This window comes from Phyllopteryx taeniolatus, chromosome 5, assembly GCF_024500385.1.
Source record: "Phyllopteryx taeniolatus isolate TA_2022b chromosome 5, UOR_Ptae_1.2, whole genome shotgun sequence".
Classification (NCBI taxonomy): domain Eukaryota; kingdom Metazoa; phylum Chordata; class Actinopteri; order Syngnathiformes; family Syngnathidae; genus Phyllopteryx; species Phyllopteryx taeniolatus.
In genome coordinates this window covers 12,117,887-12,140,116 of record NC_084506.1, presented here as the reverse complement: position 1 = coordinate 12,140,116, position 22,230 = coordinate 12,117,887, and the positions used below count along the sequence as shown (strand labels likewise).

The 22,230-nt window shown below is 43.2% G+C and overlaps 2 protein-coding genes across 2 annotated transcripts; both read right to left on the bottom strand.

Moving 5' to 3' along the window:
* Positions 1 to 143: 143 nt before the first annotated feature.
* Positions 144 to 12,781, bottom strand: pla2g15 (phospholipase A2, group XV). Its single transcript, XM_061772748.1, has 7 exons — positions 12,491 to 12,781; positions 11,343 to 11,499; positions 7,376 to 7,494; positions 6,695 to 6,793; positions 6,382 to 6,606; positions 5,735 to 5,847; positions 144 to 3,183 (listed from the first exon to the last, which is right to left on the bottom strand). The coding sequence occupies exons 1-7, from the start codon at positions 12,642 to 12,644 to the stop codon at positions 2,755 to 2,757; spliced, it is 1,296 nt and encodes a 431-aa protein (XP_061628732.1). The 5' UTR covers positions 12,645 to 12,781; the 3' UTR covers positions 144 to 2,754.
* Positions 12,782 to 12,936: 155 nt separating this feature from the next.
* lcat (lecithin-cholesterol acyltransferase) lies at positions 12,937 to 22,049 on the bottom strand. Its single transcript, XM_061772747.1, has 8 exons — positions 21,901 to 22,049; positions 21,334 to 21,540; positions 19,653 to 19,809; positions 19,289 to 19,404; positions 18,948 to 19,043; positions 17,425 to 17,649; positions 16,810 to 17,005; positions 12,937 to 13,618 (listed from the first exon to the last, which is right to left on the bottom strand). The coding sequence occupies exons 1-8, from the start codon at positions 21,965 to 21,967 to the stop codon at positions 13,255 to 13,257; spliced, it is 1,428 nt and encodes a 475-aa protein (XP_061628731.1). The 5' UTR covers positions 21,968 to 22,049; the 3' UTR covers positions 12,937 to 13,254.
* Positions 22,050 to 22,230: the final 181 nt, after the last annotated feature.

Here is a 22,230-nt window from a genome sequence, read left to right as displayed (position 1 = left end):
TGTTCCTATTTTGAGCATACTGTCAGTTTTAATTGTTCAAACTTGCTTTTGATTTCATTTGAAGTTTTCATGTTCTCCCCGTGCTTGTTTTCTTTTAATTTTACATTTGAAATATTTTTACAAGAATGTAAATGACTCAAAAAGTAATATAAGGTGATATAATTGTTTCAAACAAAATGTCAGTTTGATTTATACCAATGCTAACAATTTATCGAAGCCAGAACTTATCTGACAGTTCACAGCAGAGCATCATTGTGGTCAGGTAATACAATTACCGTAATTTCTCGTGTACAATGCACACCCATGTGTAATATGCACCCCCCCCAAAGTTGACCCCAAAATTTCAGAAAACCCTTCTACCTATGTATATTGCATTTTTACAATGCATGATTTTGCATCTACCCATATGATCAAAACATGAAGTGTTATCTTTTTTTTGTTAGTTTTTACAAAGAATTATTCTGAAGTTTTTACTGGCTCTTATTTTGAAATTCACAGCCCTACTTTTATTTAGTAAATTAGAAAACACACAGTTGTACTCATATGTTTGATTACCCAGGCAGAATTTGTAAGATGGGTACAATTCTTTAAAGAAAACACGAAGGACCTGGCGAAACACATTTAATTGTATTTTAATGGGATTCAAATTAAACTGTCAAGCATTTCAGAAAAGCATTATCATTAAACAAAACATAATCATAAAGAAATTAAAGAAGATTGTTGTTCATTCATCAGTCATATTAAAACAACTAAAATAAAAATATTTCACACATTCTGCCAGGATATGTAAACTTATGAGCATAACTGTACATATATGCAGTCATACGTACCCCCGTCATATTGGAATGAAAGTGTAGGCTACACCTTTTTTTATAACCACTAGGCGGTGGCATTTTAGAATGAACGTGTAGTTTGTTTATAACCACTAGATGGCGGCATACATTTATAAAATGTGAGTTTTTTTCCATTTGCCCCTATACCTATGTATAATGCGCACTATTGACTTTTGACAATGTGTTTTTTTTGGGGGGGGGGGGGGGGGATGTGCATTATACACGAGAAATTACTGTACTCTAGGCAGAAAGAGTAACTAACTTAATTTCCACAAGTACACACAAGTAAACGTTTGGGAAAACTTCGGTGAAGCACAACCTGAACACTTCTTGATTGTCTAAAGAGAGAACAAGAATCAATTTATGTGATACAAGCAGCCAAAAAAAGCAAAAGGCTAAAGCAAGCATGCAAAGGCTAAATCTCACTGGATGACAACTTCCAACAAAACCGACCAACTTGGCCGTGTTCTGTCAAATCAATTACTGTGCAGACAGAAGAACCAGAGACAAAATTTGTAAATTTGACAAACCAAAGCAAACATTAACCCTCTTGCGTGGTTACTGGGACGAGTATAGAATTTGGCACTGGAGAATAAGTGAAGGAAATGTGGAGGACAATGGGATGCTATTAAACATTGGTTTGACAGAAGAAAAAAAATCTCGAGACACAAAATGAAGAGTTTTAGCACATGAATAATATCAGAAAAGAGTGTAGTAGTCCATCTTAAATGTGAAACCGAAGATGAAGAGTACTAACAAACAAAACCAAAAATATGTACTGGTATGACGTTTCCAATGTCCCACCCCAATGACCTTGAGAAAATGCGGTCAGATTTTCGAGATCAGTAGGGCTAATTCCTGAAAATTACAAACAGCAGTGTTGCTGTTAATAATCCCTGATGTAGTGGTTGTTGTAACTTCGTCTTGTCGGTTATTAAACATGAATTACAATTCAGACTTATTTAAAGTAAAATGACTTGAAACTGTGCCCAACTGTCCTGTCACAATTATCTTACTAATTTATAGTTTGTCGGACAAAATTAACCCAAATGTATGAAGCCACAAGAGATTTTTGAAAAAGAAAATTAAAAGGTAGAATTCGGGATGAGATGAATAAGCTAAATACATGATAACAACAAATGTGTAAAAATATGGGCTTACTCAATTAAAAGCTCAAATTTGAATGTCTAAAATATATTCTGTATATCTATATACCCCTGCTTTGCCCCTTAATACAATAAACACACTAATGTGTGATTCTTGGAAAGCTAAGAATATATGTTTATCCGTAAACATTCTGACATCAACTGTATAAAATTCATTTAAAACTGGTCACAATAAGCACTCTAGCAGCAGCCATTTGAACACAGTTAATTATCCATCCATCCATCTTCTGTACCGGTTCAACCTCATAAGGGTTACGGGCGTGCTGGAGCCTATCCCAGCAATCTTCGGGCGAGAAGCGGGGTACACCCTGAACTGGTCGCCAGCCAATCGCAGGGCACATTTATACAAACAACCATTCGCAACCACATTCACACCTAAGGGCAATTTAGAATCTCCAATCAACCTACCATGCATGTTTTTGGGATGTGGGAGGAAACTGGAGTACCGGGAGAAAACCCACACAGGCACGGGGAGAACATGCAAACTCCACACAAGCGAGGCTGGGATTTGAAACCCGGTCCTCAGAACTGTAAGGCAGATGTGCTAACCAGTCGTCCACCATGCCACGTAGTTAATTAGATAATAATAATCATAGTCAAGGTTGTTATTGAACCAATATGCACTAAGAGGTGTCAAAATGGCTGCTGCAACTTTCCAGATGGCACACACAAGCATTTAGGAGGGCTGAAACCATAGCAGCACAAATGACAATTTAAACAGCACAACTGACTGAGGTGAGTTTTTCCGTGTGGTGTTAGGGACCAGGGGGGCGTAAAGTTCCCGCAGTGTTAAAAAGCACCTTCTTGATGTAGGCCACGGTGGAGACATTGAGCAGTATGTTCACGTGCTCGTTCCCAGGAAGCTCTTGCAAGGTCACCGCTTGTTTCTGCCGCCCCACCCACCGCTTGCACTGGGTGGCGCTCAACAGGTTGACCGTACCGTCGCCGTCACCCATCACCACGGTGGGATCCTCATCCGGGAACTTGGACGTGTACTGGAAGGCTTCTGACGTGGGAATGCCGGAGCCATACAAGCAGTGGATGGCCACGCCGGGCGGCGTGAGGTCAAAGAGCAGAGACTCCGTGTCCTCACGCATAAGCCAGCCGTCCTCGAAACCCAGGTCTAAGTAGAGTCGCTTGTAGTCCATCACGGTATAGTTAGTTGTTGGTGTCTGGATCAAAACCTGCATAAAAAAACAGGGAGAATTTGTTTGCAAACCACACTGAGTGAAGATGTACGGTGAAACGAGAGTGACATAAGCAGACTGCCAGAGTTCTGATGCCATCCTCAGACAGATTTTTGTTTCCTCTAAAGGGGACAACAGTGCTGTAAAAAGTCAACATTGTCTAGTGGTAAAAACGTTATGCACTGCAATGCACTACACTACAACTACATCGAGTACAGTGCTGTGAAAAATATTTTTTTTTTGCATAGTTTCTCCAATTTAATTGTTAAAATCATCAAACAAATGTAAATATCACATACGAAGACAATCCAAGTATACATGAAATGCAATTTTTAAACGGTGATTTCATTTAAGCAAAAAAAAAATAAATAATAAACTATTTAGAGCTTCGAATTGTTTGAATTCAGCAACAACGGAGGGTTTTCAAGCATCAACAGCCTTTCTAAGGTCATGCAACAGCATTTCAATAGGATTCGAAACCGGACTTTGACTAGACCACTCCAAAACATTCTTTAATTTTTTTTTTTTTTTTTTTAAGCCATTCAGGAGTTGACATGCTTGTGTGTTTTGGATCGTTATCTTGCTGCAGAACCCAAGTGCACGTCAGCCTGAGGTCACAAACTGATGGCTGAAGATTTTCTTCCAGGATTTTCTGTTAAAGAGCAGAATTCATGATTCCATCAATCACAGCAAGTTGTCCAGGTCCTGAAGGAGCCCAGCGGCCCCAGACTACCACACTACCACCACCGTGTTTGACTGTTGGTATGAGGTTCTTTTTCTGAAATCCTGTGCAACATTTACGCCAGATGTAACGGGACATACACTTTCCAAAAAGTTCAACTTTTGTCTTGTGAGTTCATAGTATATTCTCCCAAAAGTCTTGGGAATCAAAAAATCAAAAAAAGAGAGAAAAGCCTTTGTTCCTTTTGGTTAGTAGTGTGTTTTGCCTTGGAACTCTGCCATGGATGGCATTTTTGCCCAGTCTCTTGCTCATTGTTGTGTCATGTACACTGAACTTAAGTGAGGCAAGGGAGGCCTGCAGTTCTTTAGATGTTGTCCTGTGTGATCTCCTGGATGAGTCGTCACTGTGCTCTTGAGGTAATCTTTATAGGCCGGCCACTCTTGGGAAGATTCACCACTGTTCCACGCTTTCTCCATTTGTGGATACTGGCTCTCACCATGGTTCGCTGGAATCCTAAATCTTTAGAAATGGCTTTGTCATCCTTTGCAGACTGATAAATGACAATTACTTTATTTCTCATCTCTTCTTGAATTTCTAAGGATTGTGTCATTTTGTTGCAGCTTTTGGAGATCTTTTGGCTGACTTCATTTTGTCAAACAGGTTATATTTTATTGGGTCCGTGATTGAACTCGTCTGCAGGTAATCAGGCTGGGTTGTTGTCAGTGAAAAAGAACCAAAAATTGTGATGAGTCACAGTTAAGTCATGATTTAACAAGGGAGCCGAAGATGTTTCACACTATTTTGTTTTCCTTATAAAAAGAAAACAATAATAATAATTAATAACTGCATTATATGTTTACTTGGGTTATCTTTGTCTGATATTATATATACTGATAGGTTTGATTACCTTAAGTGGGGAAACTGCAAAAAAATAAGAATTTTAGAAGGGGGCACTTTTTCACAGCACTGTAATTAGAGGTGCTTCAAGTTTTGTTGAATGCACAGATTAGCATTAGCTTACAGTGTGAACTTGTTGGAGCCGTGGCAGTGAGGTATTTGGTTCGGTGGTGTTGCTCCACATGCTTTGAGTGAACTGCTGCATCCACGGGTTATATTAGTTTTATTGTCTTTACGAGCACTCGCTTCTTTTCACCTCACCTGGGCTCTGCTTCAAGTATAAGCAGCCGACAAACAATAGACAATAGAAGGTGAACACTGGCGATGTATCTCAGCAGGCCAAGAAATGTCGCACACTGGGCCCAGGTGATCTTCAGAGGATAGCTACGGAGGTGAGAAAACTTAAATGTGTAGTGTAAGGCTTTACAATGCATTGAATCATTGTAGCGCTATATTGCAACAAAGTGGAGAACAATGTTATTCAATGATAGACAGACAGACAGATAGATATATAGACAGACAGACAGACAGATAGACAGAGACAGATAGATAGATAGATAGATAGATAGATAGATAGATTCATTCCATGAGGAAAATCTTGATTGTCACACCAGCAATATCTGCAAATAATGTCACAGGATCATCTCAATGCACTGCCCATGCTCTCTATTGAGAAGAATCTTGACAACCCCCCCCGACTTTAACCATAGAGTTATTGAGAAGTTTGACATTTTTTCTGTAATCTTTTCTTTTGAATTCAAAGTCATTGGCGGTATGTAAACTAATTCATGTGTTTTGAGGTTAAATTAAGGCACTGTTTGGGGTATATCTGACAATATCTGTGTGTGTGTGTGTGTGTGTGTGTGTGAACCGGATTGTTTTGACAATGTAGTCAAATATCCCATTGTCGTGTAAGTGTGGTGCGTTCTTTGGCGCTTTCATGATGCATAATCGTGCACGCAAACACACCTTATCTTTAGGCCAGCTGTGGGCGTAGGGAAGGAGCCAAGAGGTGGACACAGCCGTACGTTGTTGAGAGCGGATCTTTAGTGGTCTGATCACCGGGATCCCGTTATTGTCACCTGAAACACAAACAGAAAAAAACACATTTTAAAGAACTGGAAGTGGAGAAACAGGAACAAAAGTAAGGGGAAAGGTTGTTGTGTGGATTCTTCCAACACAATGGTTTACTGATCATCTGACAAATGGCCATTTGTGTGATTATTAATGACAAACTAATTAGTAAAAGTATCATTTTTATTCTCATATCACTTGTCCTCATAAGGGTTGCGGGTGTGCTGAAGCCTATCCCAGCTGACTTTGGCCAAGTACACCCTGCAATGGTAGCCAACCAATTGGAAAACCCGGGCAAGTATGGGGAGAACATGCAAACTCCACACAGGAAGGCTGGAGCTGAGACTCGAACCCTGAACCTCAGAACTAGCAGACATGCTAAGGATATTAGAATTAAGGATTCATTAATGACCAAGTCTTATCTAGTCTGACCACTAATAATAACTAGCTTTGCAGCAATGGTTCACTCGGTTTGTGGTGTCACGGTGGTCTTGTACTGCTGAAAAGAAAAACACATGCACATGCTCAGTTTCTTCTCTCACCGGAGGTGAGCACACGCAGCGTCTTGGCCACGCCGGCCCACGGCGCTCCCAGAGCGATGAACGCTTTGACGTATTTGTCTTTCCAGGCTTGCGGCTGCTGGTTGAGGAAGTACAACGTGTACATGTTGCCCATACTGTGGGCAATCATAACAACGGGCCCGCCCGCCTTCTCTGCCATCTCCTCGATCATCCCCTGTAACGCCAGGAAGTACTCCTTGTTCTCGTCTGCGAGGAAAGCAACAAGGCATCTCATAGTCAAAATTGAGTTGCTCATGGAAGGAGCTGAAGATGTGCGTGCGTGTGTTCCACCTACTCGGTGCTTTCCTCCAATCATAGGGAGCTCCTCTGACATCGTCACCTCGAGTGTAGCCCCAGTCCACCAGCGCCTGTACGATATTAAAAAAATACATACCTAAAAGAAAGACAAGAGCACAAGCTGGGTTTAGTGCCATGGAAGCACTGGTAGCCTGACTATATTTCTGAAAGCATTTAACTTCATATTTCACTTGACAAATAAGACATCTGTCAGTTCATATACACTATACCACTCATAATTGAAGATAGACTTTAGTGGTCCAAAAGCCAAAAACATTCATTTATTGAAGCATTAAAGCCACAATCCAGAAATTCTGTCGCTCCCTTGGCCAGAATTCAGTATTACAACAACAGAAACCGTCGCTTCGATATGACGTAGGCTTGTGTGTGATGATTCTACATCATTCTACAAATTTTTTATTCTATTTTGAAAGACAGCCAGTGGGGAAAAAAGATGGATTTTTCAGAAGAGGCAATCGTTGTAAATTCGTTACAACGAAAATTGTAACGAATTGTAAATTTGTGTACCCCTCTTAAATTGACCTGTGCACGTGGGTACATTCATGCTAATATTAATAACTAAAACGGATTGATTGAGAATCGACATACAGGAGATGTATGATGATTGTAATTATGATTGTTTAAGGCTCGAAGTGGACTTTCATCCTTCCACACTCACCCACACTACGTTTACTGGGGTCCAGATACTCCACTGAGTACGTCTGGCCAAATCCCGGGACGCTGATGTTCACCCCTGGTGGCGACGAGGTGGTGTGTGTGGTCCTGTTGTAGATCAGCCTACAGGCACACACACATACACACAGTCATTAGGAAAGCATGACTTGGGTGTTCGTTCTGCTTCTGCGGTGCGAGACATGCAAATACACCAGCAAACAGGTTCACCCACTGCAGTTTCGTCACCATGTGTGACAACATCTTCCCTTTTCTGCCCTTTATTACTTTTCAGATGATTTACGACATGATGCTTTCCTATTAGTATTATTACATACTTGATGGTACCAGCTCTTGACTGCTGACCAGAAGTAGCTTTTTCCAAACCAAAATGCCAGTGAAATAAATAAAGCATGGATTATAATAGTGCTTAATAGATCATAGAAAGCGTATCACTATTACTTTCTGCAGAACTCGGCAAGGCTCTGTCTGATTGTACGCATTCATCCTAAAGCAAAATGTAATTAAACATCTTGTGGTCTTATAATTCCACGTTGACAGATCAGAAAATACTCATTAAGTACATATACCTCATCAGATAGCAGTAATATTTCATGCCGGTGTATTGATACTAGAACTGGAAGAGATAACAAGACAATATTGTCTCACTGCTACAATGTAATATTACTGCCATGAGGGTATAAGCAGTCTTTCAGGTTTGTTGCGTTTGCCCGCCTCCTCGTGACTTCTCCAATTAGCTCTTTGTATCCACACTCGTCTTGTGTGTTTCGTTAGTCTTGGTATTCCATTTCTGTGTTTGTTTTCGTCCGTCCTTTGGGCGGTTGTCGTCTGTTGTGGTGAGTCCGTCCCCCTGTGTTTTTGTCATCCTAGCCCCCTGTGTGTTTTTCTTTTCTATGAATAAACATTTTGAATTTTGTGCAGCTCTGCTTTGCCTGCTTGCTTGCTTTTCTGCCCTTTGGGCCATCTGCTTTCACCTCTGCCTCCACCTGCACCGAACCTTTACACATTCAGTGTTAATGATTTACAACAACAAAAATGCAACTGTTTTGGAATGCAAGACACACAAGCCCGATTGACCTAACAAGAGTTCCGAATGACCTGAACATGACGGTTGTTATGCGTAGGACACTTTTGCTTTGTGAGCCTGACAAACTCTTAAATTTGCATAATGCTAGTCCAGGAAACATGTATTTCAAAAGCTCTTTTCAAAAATATGTGATGAACAAAAATCAACCTTGCCGTTCCACTGGCTTGTGGACAGACTGTATTATCCTAGCTACTGTACGTCTTTATTTACAGTATATACAGTACTGTGCAAGTGTTACAGAATTCAGGGCACCATTAGATTTGTTGTTTTTTACAATTCTAGAAGGACCAAGTATACAGTAACAAAATTGACACTTTGTGGAGCACAGACCTCAGCCGATGCTGAACTGGAGCCATGACAATGCTCATTTGCCCATCTCTTTGTTAGCTAGAAAGCTACCTTCTTTTTTATGAAGAATTTCTAACAGAAGTGTGGCGCTATTATAATTCTTGACCAGAGGGTTGACTGTTCCGTGGATGCCATGTTGACTGGGAGGGGGGGGGAAAAAAACAAACAAACTTGTGTTTCTGTGTATAAAAATAATTTAAACAAAGGTGCCCTAAAACATTTGCTCTGAACAATGTACAGTATCAGTCAAAAGATTAAATGCACACATTTTTATTTTATTTTTTTTGTGATATTGAGAAAGTGTGTCCAAACCTTTTGACAGGACATATGCACCATCCACCACAATTTGACAACCTTTGTAATCTAATTAGATACAATATAAGAGCTGTACGGAAAAACAAAACAAAACTGCTTTTACAAGAATAATAATGCTCACCTTTGATTGAGACGGTTGAGAGTCAGAGGGGGGAACAATGTGCATTTTTGTCGTTGTAGTTCACAGTGGTGTCAAACTGCACTGTGTCATACAATATTTCCAATATTTGACCACGATGTAGCTAAATGAGCAACTCTTAGTATGATTCTGAACTGCAACCACTACCTCTTTGACCGTGTCAATCAAAACAACATTATCTTTGTAAAAGCAGAATATTTGATGCAGCCCTTGTATTGGATATACAGTGTTCCCTCACCACTTTACGCTTTGCGGCTTCATTGCTTTGTGGGTTTTTCCAAAATATTCATCAAAAAAAATAAATTCATCAAAAAATGAAAAAAAATATAGCTATATCAGCAGCCATATTGCGGCAAGACGCGTTGTTTCATGTTGATGCGCACGAGAGAAGGTTTCCCTGCATGCCAAACAAAGAGATGAATTGACTCAGAGGCTTTGTACATGCCTGTATTGTACATGCCACGGGCACTCAAACAAGGTACGCGATTGGTTCCCGAGGCGACATCGACCAATGAGCGAACGAGTGGATTTATCCCGTGAGCTGATTGGCTGCGCATCATCGCAGCCTCACCCAGCATCTTCCCTTGTTGTGTCACGCCAGTCTCGTTCACGCTGTTGACTGTCTCGCATACTGTATCTTAGTGTTGTGTTCGTGATAACTAGTTGATTAGTTAAGCCCTTACAATGCCACCTAAGCTCTGTGCCCCTGCGAAAGCTTCGTCCGGGGCGCCCAAGAGGAAGAAGATGATGATCACCATCAGCGAAAAAGTGAAACTTTTAGATATGATCAAAGAGGGCAGAAGTTATGCATCTGTGGCACGCCATTATGGCGTGAATGTATCTACATGAATGAATCTAACCGCGGAAAAACGAGGGATCACTGTATATTCCACGGCCATAATGTTGTGGCAAGTCGGTGTATATACATATAATCTTACTTTACTGTTTTAAAAACTGGTTAATTCTGGTAAATGTTCTGAACAGGCAATTTAAAATGTGGGATTTTTTCCATTCCCTAAGAGGGCTGATTTAACAGTTTTCTTGTTTTTGTGGACCCATTCCAAAGTGTTATGGATTACTTCAAGCTTTGTTTACACCACCTTTCATTGGGAAAAGTGACCTTTGGAAGGATGCATACAGTGGAGACGGATAATGGTTGAAAGAGTGTCAACAAGGCCGGCACGGGGAACTTATAGACCATTCACACGCACATTTACATCAATTTAGAGTCTTCAACACAACTTCATCTTATGATCCTAAAGTGAAGAATAAAGGGATGCATTTAGGCAGGGTTTTACAGTTCCAAACGGTACCGTGTTGAGCTGAACTGACCTACAGTATATGTCTTGGCGGAATTGTGGCTATTTAAAATGACATCAGTCATAATCAAAAGGTGGCATCGACCTCAAGGCCAACAGATTTGAATGTGTTGGAACTGTCCGGTTTTTTCCACTCACTCAGCACTCTCTGTCAAAATGTCCTTTTTGAAGGACCAAATTTAAGCCTGGACTGTACCAAAAGACACTTGAACAGGAATCAATGTGAAAAAGATCATCATTGACAAAACTGTATCGAATGTGTACAAAGCTAAATGAGTTGCACCTTAACTTACAAATTCACCCCTTTGAAATGACATTAATCTTATGCTGCTTCCAAAATACGGCAATATTATTTACTACGTCTTTAATAAAGAGTGACATCAGGAGCTCTGACTCCAGCTCCAGTTGGTCATGTACCACGAAGTAAGTTCAGTGTGAGCACCTTTTCCATGCTCCTTGCAAGTGTTTCCATTGTGTGTTTGACTGTTTGTCCCATTTGTGGAAAGGCTGAAAGTCCATCGGCGACTGCCACCCTCCTTTTTTTTTTTTTTTTTTTACTTCACTCGAGCGGCAGCTTATCTGAAGCTCGTTTTTTTTTTTTTTATTATTCAAATTGACCAAGCAACATGCTGCACCTCAAACAACTAAGTTGGGGTGATTGTAAGTTAAGGTACCACTGTACGATTACCTAATTTGCAGTGAATGCAAACCCCAAAAATTCAGACGGTATGGACAGGTGTCATACCTTATGTTGTCCATCCAGCAGTCGATGGCAACAGGCACTAGCTGCTCCAAGTTGAGCCATAAAGTGAAGAAAGTGTCCGTCTTCTTGTAACAAATGTAATGAACCACACTGGGTTTATCCAGCTTTGCTTCCAGCTGGTTTCCCAGGTCCCCCGGAACTGCAATCGCCAGAAACACACATACAGTACAGTATATATATTTAGAGATTCATATCACGATTATTGACCAAATGATCAAGGTGAAAGGGGGGTGGAGAAAGCACTGCGATAAGTTTTATTTTGAATGAACTTTTGACCATTGATGGCATTGAGTCCACGTGGCCATTTTGACAAAACATTGATCGTAGTTTTACAACTGTTAGTGAAAGGTTAGTGTTACGGTCTGCCACACATCTTTATCATCAAGGGGGGGGGGGGGACATACAAATATTCCAACACAAATCCAGACACACATTAAGATAGGTCCTACACGGCTTGTGGCTCCAGCTATGTGCTTGTCACACAAACTGTTATCCGGTCCTCATTTGAACAGAACAAGTAGGCACAAGATAAGGTTTCCCCAAACTCAACCACATTTGGTCAAGTGGGTAAACGGGTGGGGGGTGGGGGCAATGCGAACAGAATGATAATGGAAACTGGATGACGTCAACCTACAACAGTCTGAGTGAAAAGAACCACATGATGTCTTGTGCAGATAAACGATGGGATTGGCTAAGGGAATGTGTTTAACCCCATAACAGCAGTCTCATGATGGGATTGTAAACAAGCGTCTCTAGATGTAGAGAAGGTCATAGTTTCCCATTCAGGGGCTTGGTTTCATTGACTTCGCAACTGTATACAATGTCAGCACATGTCTAAAGGGATCGATCCATCGAAGTGCTGAAGTTCGAAATTCGAAGTTTCAGTGACGGGCGTTTAAAGTTAGTCGGACCGCCGGGCCAAATAGTCACTTGAGCTTTTATTTGAGTTACTAACCTAAATCGAATAGATTTGTTTGTGTAATTCCCAAAATGTTGACAGTTTATGAAAAGGAAAGAAATGTCTCCCTTGTCGTCGTTCGCTCAACTGTTGTCAATTAAGATCGACGCAAACGACGCCAAAAGCGAAGCATGGAAAGAGAACACTACGGGGCGCTACGGTCAACACTTACCGAGGACCACCGGAGGTCCCGGGGACTGGCACGGCTCGCCGCCGCCGCCACATTTCCCCACAGGTTCGCCGGAGCTCCTTCCACAAAACAGCCACAAAAACAAAGCCACTCCGACAAGCGAGAAGGCGGCTACCCGCTGCTTAAGCCCCCCCATGGCTCCCGATGTCTCATAGCCGAAAAAACATTGCGCTTGTGTCGCTAAGATGCTATCGGACGAGTAACTTCTCCCTGTACCGTTTATGGAACCTTGAAATGTTGACGTTGTTTGCGAGCATCCGCAAGTGACGGTCACGAGGATCAACAACAGAACGCAGAGCAATCCAACCCGGTAAGGCAACTTCAGTCAAGGTGGGAGTAATCGAGCTCAGATACGTCGAACGAAAACAAAAGTGCGACTCCAAAACGCCGCCTTCCGTTCGGTCGCAGTAACACACACGCGCACGATAATGACGACAACTGGGTTTACTGTGGATTGATGTATTGGTGCAGGACAATAACATTGGATGCTTCTTGTTACCTTCGGTCAGTTTTACAACAAAATCTATTATTACAGGCAAATCAAAAATCCACAATAACCACAAAAAGCTAGGCAACACAACATCTTCATGAACTACAAAATTATCATCTTGGGGAAAAAAAAGAATCTCTCCTTCAAAGTACATAGTTTACAAATAGGGATCATGTTTATAAACTTGGGGTCAGGCTTACACAACTTGTTATTTGCTGCATGTGCTTTTTAATCCAATTCAAAATGCTGTTGTTTGCTATATCTGCCCAGACCTGACATCAACTTCGTTGGGTATCTCCGATTTCCCCTCTAATATTTGCTGTATTTGATTGAGCACTTTTTCATTGAATACAATATCAAGGTGTGGCAGCCCCCTGTATTCTGTAACATGCACAGGCTTCTCCTGCTGGCCCGACCAGTTTTTGCAGAGACTCATGCTTCGGCTGCCCACGGTGTCATCCCCGTCGTCATAAACATAGTCGACAGGGTCTGCGTTGGGATACCCTTCGTCGTAAATATTGGTCACTGGAGTAGGTAGTCCGACGCCGTACATACACCACACCTCAACACCGGGCGGGTGGAGATCAGCAGTGAGGTTCTTCGTGTCTTCCCACATGTACCTGAAACCAACCACGTTCATCAGTCCTCATGTGGTACGTTCTAATTTTTTCTCCAATTGTACGGAAGGGTGCTTGACATATTTGGCTTTAATGTTACTGGCCAGATTCTGAACAGATCAAATATCCATCCATCCATTTTCTACCGCTTATCCAAAGTCGGGTCGCGGGGGCAGTAGCTTTAGCAGAGATGCCCAGACTTCCCTCTCCCCAGCCACTTCATCCAGCTCTTCCGGGGGGATCCCGAGGCGTTCCCAGGCCAGCCGAAGGACGTAGTCTCTCCAGCGTGTCCTGGGTCGTCCCCGGGGTCTCCTCCCGGTGGGACGTGCCCCGAACACCTCACCGGGGACGCGTCCGGGAGGCATCCGAATCAGATGCCCCAGCCAGCTCATCTGGCTCCTCTCGATGTGAAGGAGCAGCGGCTCTTCTCTTAGATCCTCCTGGATGACCGAGCTTCTCACCCTATCTCTAAGGGAGAGCCCGGACACCCTGCGGGGGAAACTCATTTTGGCCGCTTGTATCCTGGATCTTGTTCTTTCGGTCACGACCCACAGCTCGTGACCATAGGTGAGGGTAGGAACGTAGATTGACCGGTAAATCGAGAGCTTTGCCTTTCGGCTTAGCTCCTTCTTTACCACAACGTACCGATACAAAGTCCGCGTCTGCAGACGCTGCACCGATCCGCCTGTCGATCTCCCGTTCCATTCTTCCCTCACTCGTGAACAAGACCCCAAGATACTTGAACTCCTCCACTTGGGGCAGGATCTCATCCCCGACCTGGAAAGGGCACGCTACCCTTTTCCGACTGAAGACCATGGTCTCAGATTTGGAGGTGCTGATTCTCATCCCAGCCGCTTCACACTCGGCTGCGAACTGCTCCAGTGAGGGTTGGAGGTCACGGCTTGATGAAGCCAACAGAACCACATCATCAGCAAAAAGCAGAGATGCAATACTGAGGCCACCGAACCAGACCCCTCTACGCCTCGGCTGCACCTAGAAATTCTGTCCATAAAAGTTATGAACAGAATCGGTGACAAAGGGCAGCCTTGGCGGAGTCAAACCCTCAACGGAAACGAGTCAGACTTACTGCCGGATATGCGGACCAAATTCTGACTCCGGTCGTACAGGGACCGAACAGCCCGTATCAGGGGGTTCGGTACCCCATACTCCCGAAGCACCCCTCACAGGACTCCCCGAGGGACACGGTCGAACGCCTTCTCCAAGTCCACAAAACACATGTAGACTGGTTGGGCGAACTCCCAGGCACCCTCGAGGACCCTGCCAAGGGTGTAGAGCTGGTCCACTGTTCCACGGCCAGGACGAAAACCACACAGCTCCTCCTGAATCTGAGATTCAACTTCCCGACGGACCCTCCTCTCCAGCACCCCTGAATAGACCTTACCAGGGAGGCTGAGGAGTGTGATCCGCCTGTAGTTCGAAAACACCCTCCGGACCACCACCCCAGTCTGCCAATCCAGAGGCACTGTCCCCGATGTCCATGCGATGTTGCAGAGGCGTGTCAACCAGGACAGCCCTACAACATCCAGAGCCTTGAGGAACTCCGGGCGAATCTCATCCACCCCCGGGGCCTTGCTGCCGAGGAGCTTTTTAACCACCTCGGTGACCTCAACCCCAGAGATAGGAGAGCCCGCCTCAGAGAACCCAGAATCTGCTCCCTCGTGGGAAGGTGTGTCGGTGGAATTGAGGAGGTCTTCGAAGTATTCTCCCCACCGGGTCACAATGTCCCGAGTCGAGGTCAGCAGCGCCCCATCCCCACTATACACAGTGTTGATGGTGCACTGCTTCCCCCTCCTGAGACGCCGGGTGGTGGACCAGAATTTCCTCGAAGACGTCCGGTTCGGGGATTGCCGCCACGACAGGCACCGACCACCTTACGGCCACAGCTGTGGTCGGCCGCCTCAGCGGAACATGGTCCACTCGGACTCGATGTTCCCCGCCTTCCCCGGAACATGAGCAAAGTTCTGTCGGAGGTGGGAGTTGAAACTCCTTCTGACAGGGTATTCCGCCAGACGTTCCCAGCAGACCCTCACAATACGTTTGGGCCTGCCATGTCGGACCGGCATCTTCCCCCACCATCGGAGCCAACTCACCACCAGGTGGTGATCAGTTGACAGCTCCGCCCCTCTCTTTACCCGAGTGTCCAAGACATTGGGCCACAAGTCCGATGACACGACCACAAAGTCGATCATCAAACTGCGACCTAGGGTGTCCTGGTGCCAAGTGCACGTGTGGACACCCTTATGCTTGAACATGGTGTTCGTTATGGACAATCCGTGACGAGCACAGAAGTCCAATAACAGAACACTGCTCTGGTTCTGATCGGGGGGGCCGTTCCTCCCAATCACGCCCTTCCAGATCTCACGGTCATTGCCCACGTGAGCATTGAACTCCCCCAGCAGAACGATGGAGTCCCCAGCGGGAGCGCTCTCCAGCACCCCCTCCAAGGACTCCAAAAAGGGTGGGTACTCTGAACTGCTGTTTGGTGCATAGGCACAAACAACAGTCATGACCCGTCCCCCCACCCGAAGGCGGAGGGAGGCTACCCTCTCGTCCACCGGGGTGAACCCCAAAGTACAGGCGCCGAGCCGGGGAGCAATAAGTGTACCCACACCTGCTCAGCGCCTCTCACCGTGGGCAACTCCAGAGTGGAAGAGAGTCCAACCCCTCTCGAGTGGACTGGTACCAGAGCCCAAGCTGTGCGTGGAGGCGAGTCCGACTAAATCTAGTCGGAACTTCTCGACCTCACACACCAGCTCGGGCTCCTTCCCTGCCAGAGAGGTGACATTCCACGTCCCTAGAGCCAGCTTCTGTATCTGAATCCATTTATTGTACTCGTCATAGGGGTTTTTGGAGCCGTGCTTTGTCTGGTCCCTCACCTAGGACCTGTTTGCCATGGGTGACCCTGCCAGGGGCATAAAGCCCCAGACAACTTAGCTCCTAGGATCATTGGGACACACAAACCCCTCCACCACGATAAGGTGATGGCTCAAGGAGGGTACAGATCAAATACTGGATAATAATTGCTACGCCGTAATTGTTACTTTGGAGTCATCAGTCAGGGATGACCAAATAAAAACGAGGCAATCCAAATGAATACATCAAATCAATCTGGCTCTGCAGAACATCTGAAATTGAGCAGCAAAAGGTATCCTGTAAGTACAGTATGAATTTACCATCCATCCTCAAAATTGATGTCTTTGAAGAAGCGCTGGTAGTCCTGTCTGGTGTAGTTGAACTTTGGTGTGGATAAGAAGATGTGCTCCTTTGGCCACGCCTTCTCTGTTGGCAGCATCCAGGGATTTGTTGTCGCCATCCTTTGCTCCTCCCGGATCTTGATGTTGGAAATCATTGGGATGCCGTCATTTTCCCCTAAAAAAAAATAAAAAAAGGCTAAATCCTGTACAGTCTCTTATACAGTATCTGTATTTCACTATAGCGTATGCTAGTGATTTCCAACCACTGTACTGTGGCACATTAGTGTTCTGTGAGAGATCATCATATGTGTCATGGAAAATTATACAATTTCGATTGAATGGTCCGAAAATCATTTATTTACCACAATGTATCTTTGTTCCTCTATCTGTGCCAGTGACAGCAAGTGACAGGAAGAACAATTCAAGGCTCCTCCACCAGATGGCAGAAGGCACTTAATTACACCTATGTCCACTTTTTGTGATTTTTATTTATTTTTTCTGTGGTGTGCATGCAGAGACGTTTTGCTCATGAAAAGTATGTGCCTCGGCTCACTAAATGGTGGGAAATACATGTCATGCCATGCCATGCAGTACCTGATGCTATGACTCTCAGTACTTTAACAGCACCCCCCCACGGAGCCGCCAGGGAAATGAAGCCCCGAATGTACTTGTCCTTCCAGGCCTGAGGCTGATGGTTGAGGAAGTAGAGGACGTAGTGGCAGCCCATGCTGTGCCCCAGCAAGTAAACAGGCTCCTGGTACTGCTCGTACATCTGTTCCACCAACTCCTGCAACTTTATGAGATACTCTGCATTCTCATCTGTCGGAGGGCAAGGAAAGGACATCAACATTCATGCATTCATCTGTCATCATCATTGTCGTAGCAACTCCTGTCATCTACAGAAAAAGATTAACCACGCGAGAACTGATATATTCACACATTTCAAATAGTGTGGATTATGTTACAGGTCTGATAATTTGCTTAAAACCATTACATGCTGTTCAGGTCAAAATTTTGACATGTGACAGCAATAAAATAAAATGAAAAAAAAATCATGGTGAAATTCACATTTTTCCTAAAACACGCAAAAATCTAAATATTTAAAAATGTTATTATTTCGTACAGACACTACAAAGTTTGTGATTTACTAGTGTGTGTGTTAAATCAAGGAAAGGGGTGGAAACCGTGGGAACCTTAAAACTGTGAGACTGTACATGCCATAAATGTGTATTTTTTTTTAATGGGACAGTGGAAATAGTGTTTGAGAGGGCGCTTAAAACAGACCTGCAAACTGTCTGTGTTCCCACCACATTTGCACAGATACCTGCAGAATCATGCAACTGTTGGTCTTTGATGGGTGATAGGGGAATTTTGAAACTGCAAGAGTCCCAGTCAGGTTTAATTTTGCTATGCTCATAAGTTTACATACCCTGACAGAATTTGTGAAATATACATATATATATTAAAAAAACTGTTCATTCTCAAAAACCCTCCCTTCATTCTCAGTACCACTTATCGTATTCAGAGCCTATCCCAGCCGACTTTGGGTGAAAGGCGGACTACACCCTGAACTGGTCGCCAGTCAGTCGTAGGGCACATATAGACAGGGAAAACCACTCTCACTCACATTCACACCGCCACTGAGTGGGAACTGAGCACACACTGCCTGCACCGAAGTCAGGCAAATGCACCACTACACCATCAGTGACTTGAAAACCCTCCAGTGTTACTGAATTAAAACAATTCTGCAAGGAAGAGAAGAGATGTGAAAGACTCATTGGCAGTTATAAAAAAAAACACACACAACCTTGATTTCAGTAGGTGCTGCCCGTGGGTGAGCCAACCACTTATTAGGTTTAGGGGACACTACTTTGTCACACAGTGCTAGGTAAGTTTGAATGTTGTTTTGTCTTCAATAAATAAAATCACCATAAAAACTGCATTTTTATATTTACTTGTGTTATCTTTTTCTGATTAATATTTGTTTGTTGATCTTGAATATTAAAGTAGCGAACCCGTGCAAACAAATTAGAATTTGAAAACGGGGCCAATATTTTTTTCACAGCACTGCATACACAATGTAGTGTAGTGTAGTGCATAATGTTTTCACTACTTACTAGGAGTTAACCTCCAATCATACGGTGCCCCTCGGACAGTCTCGTTTCGAGTGTAGCCAATATTGACTAAATGCTGCACCATAGTGTAAAAATAACCTGCGAAGAAAGCAAACCGAGTTACTGCAATAACTTTAAATTCATTCAAATACACCTGAATCATATTGTTTTATTTCAAGGTAATGCACACAATGCTCAAAATTCTTTTTCAGCCCATGCAGGTTAACAGAATGTAACCCTTAACCTCAACAGATTATATTGCCGTCTTTATGAAATGATATGTTTTCCCTCTTTAATCAATACAAATATCCACAATTTGACCAAAATAGATTTATTCATCTCACCGGCCAATTTGTTATTGTCAAGAAACTCAATGGGATAGGTTTGTCCAAACCCTGGCACCCGCACTTGCACACCTGGCGAGTTGAATGACCGTCTTGATGTCCTGTTGTAAACAAGTCTAAACAAAGATATTTGTGTCAGACTATTTAAAAACATACCCTAATAGGACATAATATGAGAAAATGTCAAAAGTGTTGTCCGATGTAATAGTGAGGGTTAAAACGTGGGAGCAGTGTAGGCCCAAAGAACAACCTGATCAAATACTTTCCCCTTTGATGGCACCGATCACCTGACTTGCGTCAGAGACTGAGCAACGATATTTCCCATGTCTGGGAGCAGGAGGTGAAACACATTAGTTTGTGTTACCTAATGTTATCGATCCAGCAGTCCACGCCAATAGGCATGAACATGTTGAGGTCAATCCACAAGGGGAACCAGTGAACTGTTTTCTTGTAGCACATCCAGTGGACCAGCTGTGGCTTGTTTATCTTAGCTTCCAGACGGTTCCCCAAGTTTCCTGGAACTGCATTAATAAGTCAGAGATGAGCATTGAAAGCACCCAAAAGTGAATAACAAGCCCCTTTAAGGCCATAATATATTTGTTTAGTTGAGAGTGGAACAGAAAATGTACAGGATATACAGTAAATGCAACATTACATGATAGCATAATGTTTAAATGTAATTCCATCAGTTGAATATTAGCATAACATAGTACATAGTCATCTAATCATTTAAAATATACATATTTATTAACTACTGTCATTATTTTTGCGCAAGCCCATAATTTCACAGATAAATGAACAGCCTGGTCACATTCATAGAGACGGTGAGCAGGTTTGTTTTACTAAATAAACAGCCTTGTGGGCCCCAAGCTCACAACTCTTACCTCTGCCATAATACCACCCACATGAAATTCAAAACGTTCCACTTAATCTAATCTGAACAGTTTACAGCGGAACCTCCAAAGTGGAACACCGTGAAACTCATACTATTTGAAGTTCAACCAAAATGTTTAGGAATAATAAAAAAAAAAAAAAATCCACAAACTCATAGACTTGCTTCATGACTATCTAAAGTGTTGTTTAGCTTTCTTTCAGAGACAAACATGCATCTTATTAATGTATTAGTTCCAGCAATACCTACAAAAATAAAAGGTGTCTTAATGCATGCGTGTTTTTGGAATATGGAAAAAAGCCAGAGTACCTGGAGAAAACCTACACAAGCATGAGGATAGCACAGACTCATTAACAATCAATGAATTGATTCATAAATTGTAATACCCATGTCTACCCATTCCAGGCTTCAAGCTGTAATTGACTCCAAAAGACTTGCAACCAAGTATTAAAAAGTGAAAGTTTGATTTTATGATTGTTAATTTGTCCCATTACCTTTGGTCCCTTCAAAAGTGGAATGCACATATACAGGTACAAACTGTTGTAGTTCATACACCGTTCACCTGGTTTGGATGTACTGTAATCGAATCCTAATAGTGTTGCGGTAATTTCATTGCATTCCTGGCTGACATCCTGTTTCCTGCCAGCTTTCTGTCCAGTGGTATTACAATGAACCCCGGCCATTCGCAGAGGATAGGCACCAAGCCCTTCCTCGAATGACAAAAAAAATCACATGTAATTGACGCTGCCCTAAAAAGTTGTATACTGTTATTGCCTATAGATGCCACAAGATGGTGGCAAAGCACTATTTTACTCGAAATTAAACTCCTCAACACACTTCAACATAGTACCTTCATTTTAAGATGCCATAAAATGGCAGAAAAGCACCATTTTTGTCCAAATTAAACTCCTCAACTCACTTCAACATAGGTCTTTGACATGAAGCTACTACAAGATGGTGGTAAAGCAGTATTTTTGTCTAAATGAAACTCCACAACTCACTTCAACATGGTCCCTTGACACCAACATGCCACAAGGTGACTATTTTTGTCGAGATGTACCTCTTCAACTGAGATCTTGATTGATTGATTGATTGATTGATTGATTGAATGGGGACTAATCGGAAAAAAACAGGGACAGCAAGGTAAACTTACCAATGATGAGCGGAGGTGTGATGCCGCTATGGTTTTGAGCGTTGGAATTGGGAGGGAAGACAACATTGAGGATCCAGAAACATGAGGTGTGATGAAGCCCCAGCAGAAATGCAAGTGTCAGCAAAGGCCAGACTCGTCCTGAGGAGCCCATCGTTCTTTTAGTGTGCTTTCCGCCTGCTGCAGTGTTGGCCGCTGTCTCCTCTCGGGCTTGGCAACAGCAACAACAACAACAAGAAAGAAAGAAAACAACGACAGAAAAGTTAAACGGAGACGTTGTATCCAGGTCTCCTACGTGAATCAAATGAAACTTGGTTAGTAGTCTCTGCCTGTTCTAAACGTCCCCTTTGAGGGCTGGATGATGAATTAAACTGTGGCTTCACCAGCCCACACACACAAACACTCGAAGGGCAAATAAACGTGTGGTGTCTTCAGTGCCCTATTGATTTTCACCCATTTATTTACGCGACAGATTCTTGACTGTGTGGGTTGTGACGAGATATTACGTTCGTCATTGTACCGCAGTTTATACGACTCGACTTTATAATTTAGGTGCGGGGTGTGACTTACAGGAGTTCAACCGCGTGGCTACTTGCTTGCGGTCCCCTTGGTAGAATGAGTCCAAATGACAGTACATTGGCCTGGATGAACCAATGACTTTCCGGTCAGCTGCTGTTGCCTTCAGGGTAATTCCCAAATTTCGGGTTTCATTCGCGTTTATGCGAGGACGTGACATAACAAAGAAAAAATATTCAGTAGGGTATTTTCATTGATCATTTTCACGGGTCATGTAACGCGTGTGTAATTCGCAATAATTTACGCACTTTGCTAATATTTTACTTTACAATTTAAGAATATGGCGTTGCGTGATCACCCACTGTCTCTCAGTTACTCAAACAA